This window comes from Lepisosteus platostomus, chromosome 8 (genome assembly GCF_059453375.1).
Source record: "Lepisosteus platostomus isolate fLepPlt1 chromosome 8, fLepPlt1.hap1, whole genome shotgun sequence".
Lineage (NCBI taxonomy): Eukaryota > Metazoa > Chordata > Actinopteri > Semionotiformes > Lepisosteidae > Lepisosteus > Lepisosteus platostomus.
The window spans coordinates 13,646,563-13,661,271 of record NC_142618.1 but is presented as its reverse complement, the minus strand read 5'-3'; the positions used below and the strand labels follow the sequence as shown (position 1 = coordinate 13,661,271).

Below are 14,709 nucleotides of genomic sequence, written 5' to 3'. Positions count from 1 at the left end.
AACTAAAGATTAATGGTCAAATTCAAGATGGTAGGCATTTAGGGAAATGTGTGAGCTTGGACTGAGAACTTGGACTGTGAATGTCTCGTGGGCTAATGCACTAAGGGGAGTACCGCAGGGGTCTGTACTAGGACCACTACTCTTACTCTTCTTTATCAGTGATGTAATTAGTGGAGTACCACAGAGCTCTATACTAGGCCCACGGCTCTTATATCAGTGATGCTTTTCTTCTGGAGGTCCTACAAGCCACTGGCAGCCCCTGTTGGCCGAAAGCATGGATCATGACATGGGGCCCCTGTGAAAAAACACTCCATCATAATCCAACATCATGAAGATAAAACTGAGGTTTCAAACAGGGGTTCCAGCACTAGAGAAGCTAGTAGCGGCCATCATGGAGAAAACATACTAGCTTAAGGAGGAACAAAATGGATCAGTTCATAAATCCCAAATCAAACAATGAAAAAGGTATTGATCCTGATAAAGTAAAGAGCCCTAAGGAAGCACCATCGCAGATACAGAGGCAGAGTCGCACAAGAAAAGGAAGGCGAGTGCTTTGGAATCAGAAGTCAATTTAAAAACAAAATCCCAAAAAGGGATGTGGTTGTCTTTGTGCTGAATGAATGTGGTTCAAAGCCAGTTTAATTTCCTACTCATCATGTTCTGCTCTTAAGTGCAGCAATCTTGAATGCCATTACACAAAAAACTCTGCCAATTTTAACGACAAACACCCACCAGGTAGCACCTTAAGGAAACAAAATTGAGCAACTGACTTATTGGAGAAAGAGCCCTTCTCTAAAAAATAGTGAAGATCACCGAAGGAGAGTTTGGTACTGAAAATCAACTTTGTCAACTTTGCAGGTGACACCAAAAACGGAAGATTAACAAGTGCTGCAGAAGCAGCCAATGAAATAAAAAAAAAACAGATACAGTTAAATGGAAGTAGTTCAGGTGGGTAGCTGCTTCAGCATGCACAGGCTGCAAAGGAACAAGTAATAGGTTTATTCCATGCTGAAAAGAGAAGAAAGAAAACACAACGTTTCGGCAGTGGAGCCTTCACACACCTGAAGAAGGCTCCACGGCCGAAACGTTGTGTTTTCTTTCTTCTTTTTTTCAGCATGGAATAAACCTATTACTTGTTCCTTTGCAGTTAAATGGAAGACTGGGCAGACACCTGGCAGATAGTGTTTAATGTAGATGGGTGTACTGTAGAATATTACAAGCAGGTAGCAAAAACCATAAACTAAATCAAATGAATAAAAACATAAACTAGATTAAGAGAAATGGGAAACACCGATCTTTCCGAGGTTTGTAATGAAGAAGATTAATAATTTTGTTGACAATGTGTGGAGCAATACAAAACAAACAAAATCTTGGGATATTTAGTTAAAAACACGGAATTTCACTAAAGGAAATTTAAGCTAAAATTGTACAATGCACCAGTTGAGGTCTAATGAAAGACCCCATTAAGAATATTGACTTCTTTCAAGAAATGGCTGGAAGAGAGCCTCAAATCAATTAGCTACTAACTACTTCATGGGCTAGAAGGGCCTTATGGCCTCTTCTAGTTTGTTACCATTCTTAGGTCAGAAAAGATATTACAGCTACAAGTACGACTCTTGAGGTCAAAAGAAGTTCCTACATTTTTTTATTACCTTGCATCAAAACATATCCAAACATGCACTTGGTAAAAAGATATTGCCATATATTTATTGAAAAAAACAGGTTTTAACACCCCTCATTTTTTACTCAGGTTTTGTTTCATTTCAGCTCTTTATTTGATGCTTTTGTGTGCAAGGTATTGAGTAATAATGAGCTTTATCGTCACTCTACACTGTGATGCTCTGGGCTGTGTTACCACTTGGTGCTGCATACAGTGGCTGTTTCCCAGTCGGTGTTGTGTGGCTGCACTGTGTTAAGCACAATGGCAGGAAGTCGAGGGCTTTTCAGTCCACCTGTTTCTGTGAAAACTCTATCATTGACAACTCGGGAGGGGGGGACTGTTGTCATGTTTTTAAACCCAGCAGAGTAGAGATGATTCAGGTTGACCTTTATTACTGCAGTTACCATAGATGCCAGCTCCCTCTTTCATGCCTTCAGTAGCTCAATATTCACAACGGGAAAATCCTGAGTAGAGCACTCTGTGGGGCTCTGTGAATTTTATCATGTGTATTAACTTTTTTACTATTAATGGCCTGTCATTAGCATTGCTGCCTCACAGCTTTGGGGTCCTTTGCTCAAGTCCTGGGGTGCTATCTGTGTGGTGTTTGTATGTGTTTGTGTGGGTTTCCTCCGGGTGCTCCGGTGTCCTCCCACAGTCCAGAGCCATACTGGTAGGTTAACTGACTTCTGGGAAAATAGCACCCCAGGTCCAGAATTCATGTCATTTCTTGTCATTTTATTTTTTCACATATATTGGTTTTTCTAAGGCTGAAGTCTTTATGATGTATCACTGTGTGGTACCCCTTTACTCTGTGTGGTGTCCTCCATTATCACTGTACTTTCTTAAGTATATCTTTCTTAAGTATATGATAATGTCTTATCAGTCTCCTATGTGGAGGAAAAAGACCTTAGACTTTTTTCTGTCCAGTTCAGTCTGGTACATGCACTTACAGTATATACTGTAGCACTCTTTATGTGGTTCCATCTATAATAAAAACAATTTTTAAAATGCAGACGTGAAACATAGCACAGCTGAAGCATACACCAAAGTAACTTAAATGTGTTATGTGTCATGATATTTGTGTTGAAATTGTAATGGCATTCCTAATGCAAACTGCAATAGGGAACCACACGCAGGGCAAACAACAACAACCACATCTGGCATCAGCTCAAACGGACTGTGGAGAGACTCTGCCTGCTCCTCCTCTTGTTCCCTCCTGTCCCACACTGGCCCATTCCCTTCATACACCATATTCCAGAACCGAGATCTTGTTACGGTATTTCATGTAAATGAGTACTTTCGCCATTATGTTCATACTGTACATTTCCTTGGTACTGGGTTCTTGAGCTATAGAATGGACTGGCCGGTCAGTGCCCAGAAAAAGTTTGAGATCCCCCACGTTAACTGTAGGAATTCCTTACCACGAAACCCTTGATTAATTGAAATCTTTCTAATTGAGTCTTTCAAATCAAAATACCATTTGTACACCCTATTATTTTCAAAACAAATGCAATGCTCAACCTTACAAGCTTACAGCATTGTGTGGTCCAGACAAAGCCTGTGTACATAACATTCTTTATTATCTACAGCACTCACTGTATGGTGTGCTACTTTATTGCAATATAGATTGAATAAGAGGAAATTTTATAAAGCTCTTTTCATTTTTCGGTACACTAGATCACGATTTACTCCATATAAAAGGAAATGATGTGTTTTTTTTTATATGGAGCGAGTAAGATAAGCATTGCTCAGCAGTATTGTAGTTCTTTATTTTACAGAAACAACCACAGTTGTAAAAATTGTCAAACATGTCACGTTTACTCTATATTGCATACTCAATTTCACTAACAGAAAATTTAAAATTATAGTGGGCAGAAAAACAATGTTGGACACTAGTACATTTTTAAGTTTCTGGATTTGGGAGTCTGTTATGCAAGGTCAATTGTGTTGATTTAGTAAGATATACCCTGCATTTAATTTAATTGTTCTCCCTCATTTGAGAGGAAGAAGGATTTTTTGTCCTATGTCAATAATATCTCTGTTTCACACCGTGTGAAAAAAATTACTGCCTTTGTTTGGCACACCAAAAGATGTCAAGGAATAGTGTTTTAATCCAAGGTTAAAAAACTCTTTATTTATCTGGGAATTGAGACAGGCAACTGAATATCTCTGACAGCATCCCAAAGTAGGCACTTATTCAAGAGGACAGTTTATGCAGAGCAATTATCCACAGGGCATACAGAAATGATCACAGTGCGCCTGGTCTTATGATTTGCCTGTAAGACAAAGCTTCAGACAGAATGGCATGGTCAAATTACAGCAGCTAAATATCATCAGAGACAAAAACTGCTTTGTTTTGTTTTTGACATAAACAGGCACCCAACAACCACCACCTCAACAGAGCCACTTAAAGTATGTTCTAATGTCCTGTGATATGTCCAGAAAAAATACAAATTTAAAACAGCTAAGATCATAAGGTTGGAAATCTTGGGATTGTTTGTACAGTAGTTTGTAGCTGAATAATCTAGGAATCTCATGCCTGCGTTTCTTGAAAGAAGCCAGGATATCAGGTTCGACAACATGGCTGTGTAGCCAGACACCTACTGTACAACCCTTTCTGGGAAAATAAAAGTGAACTATGAAAAAGTATTATTTTCGTAAATAACGTCCTGAAGCTCTGTCTCAGATCTGATTTCTTTGCTACCTGCATGCAACACTCTACATTTCATTAAATGTCATCTGCCAGGATTGTTTGCCCTGTCTTGCATTTTGTGAAAATCCTTCTGAATTTCCTTTGCAGCTTCTACAATGTTTGCTAATCCTCCTGTTTGGATAGAGACAGCAAACCTGGAAACTAGTTTACTGACACTACCACAATCTAGATAATTAATATAAATTACAAAGCGAATATACTGTACCATTTCCTAGCTCACATTTGAGATATCTTTTCCAAATCCAAAGGTCAATACAATTTGTCAGAGTAGCCTAACTAAATAAGCTTTAAATAGAGGCTGTCTTAACTCTTGTGTCTGTGTGCCAGCAGGGTTATAAGCTGTCCTCTAGCCTATACACTGCTAATAAAATCAATGCAGAGCTCACAGCCACAATTGCTGCCATGTTCTAACATGAACAGCTTACATTCAGATTACGCTACACATCAGCTCATAACGTTTAATGCATCGGAGTTCTTTCTCTTTGGTTTGAACAATGTTAAAAATAAAAACATTTAATGAACTCCTGTTTGTGTTTTGTGGAGACATATTTTGCATCCATTTTAGCTTTGGTGAAGTCATTTGCAAGACAGGCAGGAGAGAACACAGAGAAACAGAAAAGCATCACACTGTGTTCTAAACTGGAGGGGCATTTAAGAAGAAAGTTTAGAAATGTGTTACACTAAAACCTATGCTGAGAATTCATCACACAACAGATGTTGATTATTTAAGTCAACCGTGTCACGGTCACTTCATTAATTATTGTACGAAGTGCAACTGGCCTTCAAAAGATCACACGTCCAGTTTAAACTGGATCGAGCAAGGACATCTGACAGGAGAAACAGAAAGACTTGTTTTTCAAAGGTAAGCGTTAAAATGAAACACCAACAGCTGTATTGTCACGTAGAGTTAGGCAACAGTGTCCAAACAGCACAAAATACTTTCAAATGTAATAATCTGCCAGACAAACTGCATGTACTGTATATTTCTAGAGATGTGTCATTGGTTTTGTAACCTAATGATTAGTGCCCAAAAAAAGTACTTTCCATTTTGTTTCATTTGTTGCAGTTTTCAAACTAGACGTATACAGAAAAAAAGACATTTCCAGAGGTATTGTACACTCTCAGAAAAAGCAACAAGTACAAACAGGAAGCAATCTGTCTCTTCTGGCACCAGCAGAAAAGTGACTGCATTCTACAAATAACTAGAATCGATTTATATTTACTGTTTTGTTTTAAACAATCCCGTGCTTCTGATTTTTAATATTTCTGCATCCCAGGAGAAGTCTTGCGTTTATAAAGACCCAGAGTCCTCTTAAAAGAAGAATTTATTGTAACTGCCCTCGAGGCAGATAGTACTGTACAAGTGTGACTGGTCTCACGCACAGAGCCGGTTGCAGAAATGACATCACTTCACTCTGAGGTGCAGACAGTGTAGAACTGCTCTACAGCAGGGGACCCAGTATTTCAGCACAGCTCAGGTATCTGTTGTCTAGGCAGTGGTGCATTAGTGCACTATGTGCTTGAATTCGAACATCTGCAGGGACAGGGAGAGAGGCACTGCTCACACAAGACAGGACACCAGTCCATTGCAAGGTATACTGTGAAGATCTCAAGGAAATTTTAATAACACACTCAAAGCGCTTTACAGGTAATGGGGACTCCCCTCCAGCACCACCAGTGTCCAGCCCCACCTGGATGAAACGACAGCAGCCATAGTGCACCAGTACACTCACCACACACCAGCTCTCAGTGGGGAGGAGAACAGAGCAATGAAGCCAGTTCATAGACGGGGATTATTAGGGGGCCATGACTGGTAAAGGCCAATGGGAAATTTGGCCAGGACGCCGGGGTTACACCCCTACTCTTTTCGAGAAACGCCCTTGGATTTTTAATGACCACAGAGAATCAGGACCTCAGTTTTACGTCTCATCCGAAGGACGGCGCCTGTTTACAGTATAGTGTCCCCATCACCATACTGGGGCATTTGGACCCACATGGACCGCAGGGTGAGTGCCCCCTGCTGGCCCCACTAACACCTCTTCTAAGCAGCCTTAGTTTTTCCCAGGAGGTCTCCCATCCAGGTACTGACTAGGCTCACACCTGCTGTTATTACTTTGTTTCACTTGTTGAAAGAAAAAACAACCTTTTCCCAACACTGTCTATTGTACCACTTTCTGTGTTCTCCAAAGCATCCTGCCACCTTGTTAGATACTGTACTGTTTCCCTGCCAGAAATTCAGATGTGCAAACACTGCAGAAGCAAAACCTTCCAAATAGGTCTAGAAAGCAAAGAGCTCAATACTGCAAAAATAGTAAAAACAAGTAAAAACACTGTCATTATGCACAATATGAAAAAAAGTAACTGAAATTATTAATATTCATTATTAATAATAATAAATGCAACAGTAATAATGGAGCTAATAAAAGACTCTGTGAACTTGACCCAGGGACTGTCTGTCAAGTACAATACCTTCAATAATACACTATCCAGAAGCTGGAGAATAATGACTTGTGAGCATGTTTTGCAAGGCCCAGACAGAACTGCACTGTTTCAGCCAGTCTTGAAATGACATGGTTTTACATTGTTATGGTTTTGAGTTCCCGAGGGACGTTGAGAGAAACTGTGTACACAGCATGTCATGTGCTGGGCAGATAAGAAGTTGATTAATTCCTGTGTCTGCAAGTTTTTATTATTATTATTTAAAAATATTGTTATTGTGTATTTAGCATCAGCAACCCAGGTTATGTTCAGTTTGGTTACAGGGTAGGAACGAAAGTGGAAAAGACAGAAAGAGACCCTGCACCAGTGTGTTTTTCTGTACAGCTGTACAGCTCACAACCAGTTGTTCCTTCATAATTAGTTCCCAAACCCATGGGGGGAGAAGCATTCTTCCCATTATCTGATTAAATCTTGATCAGGATGAGAATGTCCTGTAAATCTTATTTTAGCCATTTTTATTTTTTTTTCAAAGAGAATCATATGTTGTCCAATCGATTACTGTATATAAGTAAACAACGGAAAATATGCGTTGTTCATAGATGGTCGGAGGACTGATAGTTCTATGAGGCCAATATTTATCAGAAAACAAATACACTGGAAAAAAATACAACAATATAAACAGTATGTGCCGTGCCTTGCCACTGCAGGCATGGCATTGTAGAAGCTGTGTGTAACAACTGTAGAATAATTACAATATTTCACACGTACAGCCTGCTGCATTACCACACGGGCCGTAATAACTGTGTTAACAGCTAATCCTCTTTGGTGTTTTCCCTTCTCCAGTGAGGCTGCTGGTTCAGAGCAGCAGACTGCAGGCAGGTATAAAAGAGTGTCTCCATGGCAACCCAGAAAGAAATCCCGGCCCCTGCTCCCGAGCAAGCGCCGGTCCCATCCAGAATGAGCGCACCAGCCTAAGGCCTGGCCTGTCACTTACACTTCCCGGTGCCGCATCTTCGGACTTCATTTATTGGGCGTTTAAAGGGATTGTTTCGGGACATTTTCGGCGCCTTTCAGCCTCGTTTTTTTTTGAAGTAAATGTAATTTAATTTACAGATTCAAACGTTGAGCTCTGCTCCGTCTTGCAAATTAACGTCTGTCCTCCCGCCCCCCCCGCAACAACCCCCGCGTTGAAATCGCGCATATGAACAGAATGGCAAATGAGAAGCCAATGGCGCATCACCGAGGCCTGACAAATGTGCTCTCACAGAAGTAGGCACGGTTCACAGGTGGTTGGTTGTGAGAGGCGCTCGTTAACGGGGAGGGCCAAAGAGGAAAGCGGGACAGCTTGCTTTCAACGACACCGCAGAGAGACTCGGTGAGGTTTAGAAACGAGGAAGTGAGAATGCCCGAGACAACAGGGAGGCGGCATCGCGCTGTGGCCGCGGGGGAGACGGACTCGACAGAGCGTGTGACGCGGCTGCCTGGTCCCCCAGGGCGCCGCTCGGCGAGACCCGCACTGGGGACGAGGAGAGGCAGGATTGTCAAGCGAGGCTCCACGGAGGATCAGCACACAGAAAAAAAAAAAGCACACAGGATGGTCTTGCATCGCCAAAGACAGTGGAACAAAGCGCCTGCCTGGCAGCCTCAAGAGGGTCCAAGACTGGACCCCTGGTTATCCCACAGTTTCTGGTTTATCCTAGAGTACTGTATATACTGTAACTGCAAAGATGAATTCAAATGCTGAAGAGCAGAAGACATGTCATGTTTTCAGAGGAACAGCCATGTGTTTCATATTATGAAATGCTAACAGAAAAAAAAAAACTTCTTACAGTACTCCTTAAGAGTTTTTTCATAAGAAGTTGAATTAAATATTCCATTCCAAACAAACAACACAGCTCTACCCGTCCATTGAACTGTGTGTTGAATAGCAACAAGGAGCTGTGGAGCATTAACTGAAAATTGATATTAACAATGGGATATTTTAATACACTTCTTGCAATAATGAAGACAATGGCCACAGAGCCTAAGTCCTTACGGTTCTCATTAAAATGATATATCAGGGCAGTCATTAAAATGATTACGCTTTCTGGAGCGCTGTCTTTTGATTCGGCAGCTGTCCGCCACAGCCGGGGAATTTCAGACTGGACAGTATGTTTCCTGCCTCTTACATGAGCTCCAAAAAAACACACTTCCGGATCAACGGCGGTGTGTAAGTGAATCAAGTCCATCTACTGCATACACTGCTGAGATTCCTAACACAAATTAAACCCAAAAAAAACTTTCTTGGCATCAACACAAGAGTCGTTCACATTCTAAACTGTGTTTGTGAAAGCTATGACAGCTGAACCAATTTAGTAAAAAATATATATTTTAATATAGTACTGTTACAAGAAACTTGCTTTCATTTCAATTACTGCAGACCTGCTCAATAAATTTACTATTATTATTATTATTATTATTATTATTATTATTATTATTATTATTATTGACATGCTGTGCTGACAATTAAACTGACTGTTCTCAGCTGGCAAATGTGATTCTATATTTGTAGCTTAACTATTGGATTTTGTGCCTCTGCTAGAGCCTGTGCTTTATCTGCTAAATCTCAACATTAGTCTTCCAACTCTCCACTGTCCGCTTTCAGAATCAGGTAGCTCATTAGCCTCAGTATGAGCTCCTCTTCCCTTGTCTTTCACTGCAGCAGTGATGATCGCTAATTACCAGCAGAAATGGATTACTGGCCCATCAAAAGGAGATCCTGTCTCCGGCAGCGCTGGCTTGGGCGAGACAAAATGAGGTGTCCAAGCTGTGGATGTCATGCACTTTGTTAAAAAAGCATTTAATTGTGGGGTATTTTATATTTTGTTGTTTGTTCTGTACAAGTCTGTTGGATGGTACAAGCTGAGATTGTAGTGGTACATGTGTGTGTGTTTCAGTTAAACACAGTTTTTTGTTCATAAGGAAACTGCAGATTTATTTATTTAATTTGGAGCAGATGGGATTCTAAAATAGGTCCTTCTAATATCTGGAAAAGATCACTTTTTAACCCACAAATGATCAACCCTGTGCACATAATAGACAATACACAAGGATAACATACTACAATGAGGCTGTAGATGTTTCAAAGGGATATATTCCACACCATATCACAACATTAAATGTCTGATTTATCTATTTATGAACTGTATTTATTTTAATAAGCCTTACAATATTACAATTATGATGTGAGATGGCAAGACCAATCATTTAACATAGAGTTGTTCCCTGGGGGGAGAAAGACGATTAAATTATTAAAATCAACATGCCTGTACATTTGATTGTCTTGAGACTGCAGGGCAGCAAAACTATAATCCTGAGAAGCAAGCAAAATAATATATAGTGTTCATAAGGGGACAATGGTTGCTATTCTAAAAGGATACAATAAAGTCTTCCTGTTGCTTTCTTTTTTTTCTCATAATCCATTTTCTTAAACAGTAGTTTACCTTGTAAGGAAATTACTTAAAGCACTCATAAATAAAATTATACCGCTACTAAAGTCAGGAAAAATCACTCTCCAGCAAAACAGTTTAACTGTAGACAGCAAATGGTTGATATATAGGAAGTGATATGCTGAAAGAATGAAACATTATTATTATTAGCTATTATATATTTGTGTCCAAATAATTTCCCAAATCAAGAAACCTTGCTGGAATACACACAAAGATGTGTTACAAGTATGTCCCTTGAAACGCAAGCTTGTGAGATATAAGAACAGACGCTTGCCAGAGGAAGTGACACAAACACACAAACCGTTGGAGCCCAGAACGAGCACTGGTAACTCTGTTGGCCAGAGCCAGCAGAGTGTTGGGATAGGTGGAGCAAAAGCCTTGGAAAGAGGAACCATCCATTTAAAGAGAAGCTAATTGATCATCCATTCAAGCCAATCCTGGAGGCACAAAGCAAAATGAAGAGAGGTATTCAGACCCAGCGTGTGTTGTAAATGCGATGAAAAACATGGAGGACCGCCAAGGCAAACCAAGAGACTGCAACAGACACGGCCTGACCTGGACCTACTGCTCCGACCAGCTGAGCTCCTCAGAGGGATCTCTGAATCCCTGAGCAGGACTCAGGCCAACTGCTTTTACATCACAAGCCTTTAACGTCACGCCATCAGGTAGAACAGGAGTGTAACAGTAACTTTGGAGAGACAACACGGGTGCTTCTAAGCCCAACTGCCTTCAGGAAAACCGTCATTTTTAGTGGTAGTCCTCAGGCACGGCCAGTCCAGGAATTTTCAGGGTAGCGTGGGCTGGGCAGCTGGGCGATCACACCGCGAAAAGTGTGAGTGAACTGCTACAGTACAGTATGTGTGGCTGATGTGTCGAGATCTTGCACATCGTTACCATCCTGGATAACAGGTGGCCCTGCCGACAGGCGAGAAAGACCGTGTAAGAACGGGCCAACTGGACGGTCATCACCAGCCGCGAGGGCTGCGATCCGTGTGGGGGAGGCAGGCGAGCACAGTACACCAGAAAGACATGCAGCCGAGCTCATTCCGAAACATGGGCAGCCGCCGAAAAGCAGACTAAATCTGTGGCACAAGCATGGTACAAACGCAGTAAAACAGCGAAAAAAAAAACGCCACCCACATTTACAGGAGGACCAGCAGTCGGGAGGTTGGTTCCCAAAGAAACAGGGGTTATTTTCAACGTTTGGGGACCTAAGACACTTCCCTGGTCATACTGTATATTCCTAATAATGAAGATAGACACTTAATAAAAACGCTGCCAGTAAAAACAAAATGTGGCACGTTGCTAAAGTGAAAGAGGTATCAGGTCAAAAACGTGTTTACCCTGCTGTCCAAACACAATTTTTTTAGAAAACGAGGCCTTGCCTTGCATGTACAGTATTACTCACTGCCGACAGCAGTGCCGTTTTTACCTTTTACTAATTATAACCTTAACATGACCCCCCGAGACAAAAGGCAGAGTAAATTAACACTGCGTGGAAGAGAAGTAACGCGGAGTGGTGCCGTGCCTTTGTGGCCGTGTTTCTCCCTTCGCCTGCTGTAGGACCAATAAAGTTGACAAAATCGGAGGAGGATGGTTTCTCTGCTTCCATGAGAATACCATCCCAGATAGGGCTTGGGAACAGCGGTGTCGTAGGCTGAGTATAATTCGGAATGTATGTTTATATGAACAGTTTACAGTATATTTGCAGCATATATATGTGCACTATTCATATATATATATGAATATGCAAGCAAAAATATCCCATTGAATAAATTAAAAGTTCTCCGTTTGAGAGCCCTTACATTTATGAAGGGCCACCTCTGACAAATTATCCCATCATATGCTCCGGTTTTGCCCATTTAACGCACACTGATGTTACACGTGTAATCAACAACAAATCATTAAGGCTCTTCCGTATCTCTTGATCAGCTAGAAGAGGGTGATTTATCACTGGTATTAGGAAACTGGAGTCGGGCAATGGTCTGTGTGCGCGTTTGTTTGGTTTTTTTGGGAGTATGGGTAAATACTGATGAAAGGGGGAGATGTAATCTAATGGGCACTGCAGCTTTTAAAGGGATCCCTATGACTTTAACAATGAGGATGTGCCAGGCTACAACACGGAGAAAGAATACTAGTTTCAAGCTCATCGGGGGCTAGAATCACTTCACATTCATTTCGACTAAACGTTGTGCGCTTACGTATCGATGTGTTGTTTCATTTAACGACGGGACTGAGGCATATGAGCAATTAAACGTGTTTCACTGACCGTGGTTTTAACTGGAACGTAGAGCACTTGTTTCTCCCCTCCGCTGATCTCATCTGGAACACCAAGCTGAAAGCCCTTGGACTTTACCCAAAATTTAAACTTTGCATTGTCTGTGGAGCTGGACTCGGATCCGTTCAGAAGCTGTACAATCCGGTCGTATTTTTTACGGGTCACCGTCTTCGTCTTCCCGGAATCACCATATGTCCTGAGGCACCAGTCCTGAAACTGGCGATACATGTCCCGATCTCCCTCCATTATCCTGAGCAGGGTACAGAAATGGTCCTCGCCGTTGTCCCTTTTCGCCTTCCTTATCCTCCGACTTTGCACCTGTTCGCCTGTTGTCGGTTATACGAACAAATAAATAAATATATATCCCTCAGTCAAGCCGATGGCGCCTTGAAATGCGGGTCGGAGTTTCTAGATTTACCTTGGCGGCTGGGCTGATGTCGAGGTCCCGCATCCAATCTCCCCCCCCACCCACCCCCGTTAATTTTCAATTCATCGAGATCTCCCAGGGCAAGACAATCGGATCCCGGTTGCTTATAGTCTGTCTCTCTTCCATACGTGACCAGTTTCAGTATTCCGCACGCAGGACAACGCCACTTTTTTTTCGGGATATAACGTGCCCCCCCCCCCCCGGGAAATTCCAATATATTCCACCTTCCCGGTCTCTGTGGTATTTCACACACCGGACTCTACCTGGCATCGACCGGATTCAACAGACGGAGAGAAATTAGTTCTCGGTTGTCTCTTTTTCTCTCTGCCCCCCCGTCCCTCCCGCAACCCAGCGCTGTTTCGTCCAGGTCTGTGCCTCTCCCCAGTAACCGTGGAAAAAAAAAAAAGAGAAAGAAATACGAGCCAGGTCAGGACTCTGCGTTTTAAAACGGACTGGTTGGCGATGCTTGTTGGCCTGGAACCAAAACAAATACTCAATTTAATTAATAATTATAATAGCAGTTGCTCGGGCCTTTCATAGTATCCTGTACTCCTTTGACCAGAAGCGGAGTTGGAGCTGATGGATGTTTGGCTCTTGAATGAATGGAGCTCTTTATACATACAGAGAATATTTTACTCCCCAATCTGGAATACAAAACTAGATCTGTTCATTTATTGAGTAGGGGGAGAAAAAAAACCCCACCAACAACAACACACACACAAAAAAAAAACCCCATGTCACAACCAGATGTAAACGCAAATCCTGTATCGATCTGTCCGCTGTTTCGTGAAGCTTTCGGACGTGGACGTCTGCCCCCCGACTCCAGCGTCTTTATCCTCCCAAGCACACGACGGGGGCTGTGTTTCTCGCCTGCACCGCTCCGGAACCCGAAAAGTCTTCCTATCCCGCTCTCGGCTCCGTCCGTCTCCTGGACGCGTCTGTGTGTGTGTGTAGCGCCGGGGTCCACACGGATGTCACCCTGTTCGGCCAGCCCTCCCCAACCCACCCCTGCCCATAAATTGGAGCCCCGTCCTTTGTGAGGAACGATCTACCTGGCGGGGTCCCAAAGCAGGTCAGTGCCACCGCTCCTATCCTCCGGCTCGGGAATCTGTTATCCTCATTTGAAGAAGTGAAAATACGAACGGTCAGCGGGTTTTTGTTTCTTTGCACCGTCTACCAGGACCCCTCCGCTATATATATTTTGAAATGTGCGAGTGCGGTGTCTCTTTCAGCGGCACTAAATTACGTGAAATGCTCGACGGCCGGACCAGCGAAATATCCCATGCCTCTTTCCCGCAGTCCTCAAAATTCCTCTCTGGAATTGAAATTATATAACTGGAGAAAGTGATGGAGCATTTTTATTGGATTTTTTGGGCTTCCTGGCTTGATCCCTTGAGGCGGCTCCCCATCCCCTTGTGCGGCAGCTACCACGGCAGGATTGTAGGCTCCCCTCCCCGTCTCCGTCTCCGGATTGTGCAGGAGGTCTGGCGGCGGCTCCAGCCGGGACTGACAGCACGGGCTGAGCGACCGCTCGGCGCAGAACCTCTCTCCTCGAGTTCTCAGCCATCTGATTGGCTGCCGGGACAAAAGTTTCTGTGGAGACGGCCGAGTCGTGACGTCACAGAAAGAATTGTCCCATTTAGGGATCCAGGGCAGTGCGCATGCTTCTCCTGGCAGGTTGGTTCGTGGGATCCCTCGTGCGAG

At 42.7% G+C, this 14,709-nt stretch overlaps 1 protein-coding gene across 5 annotated transcripts in view; it reads right to left on the bottom strand.

The window, feature by feature from the left end:
- The window catches only part of LOC148655701 (nucleolar protein 4-like), a 118,418-nt gene extending 103,755 nt beyond the window's left edge, over nt 1-14,663 (bottom strand). For all 5 annotated transcript variants that reach the window (XM_088642505.1, XM_088642507.1, XM_088642508.1 and 2 more), the window contains exon 1: nt 12,570-14,663. In XM_088642505.1, the coding sequence (XP_088498631.1) occupies nt 12,570-12,824 (255 nt within the window). In that variant the 5' untranslated portion in view covers nt 12,825-14,663. The remainder of the gene's footprint in view (nt 1-12,569) is intronic.
- Between the last annotated feature and the right edge of the window lie 46 nt (nt 14,664-14,709).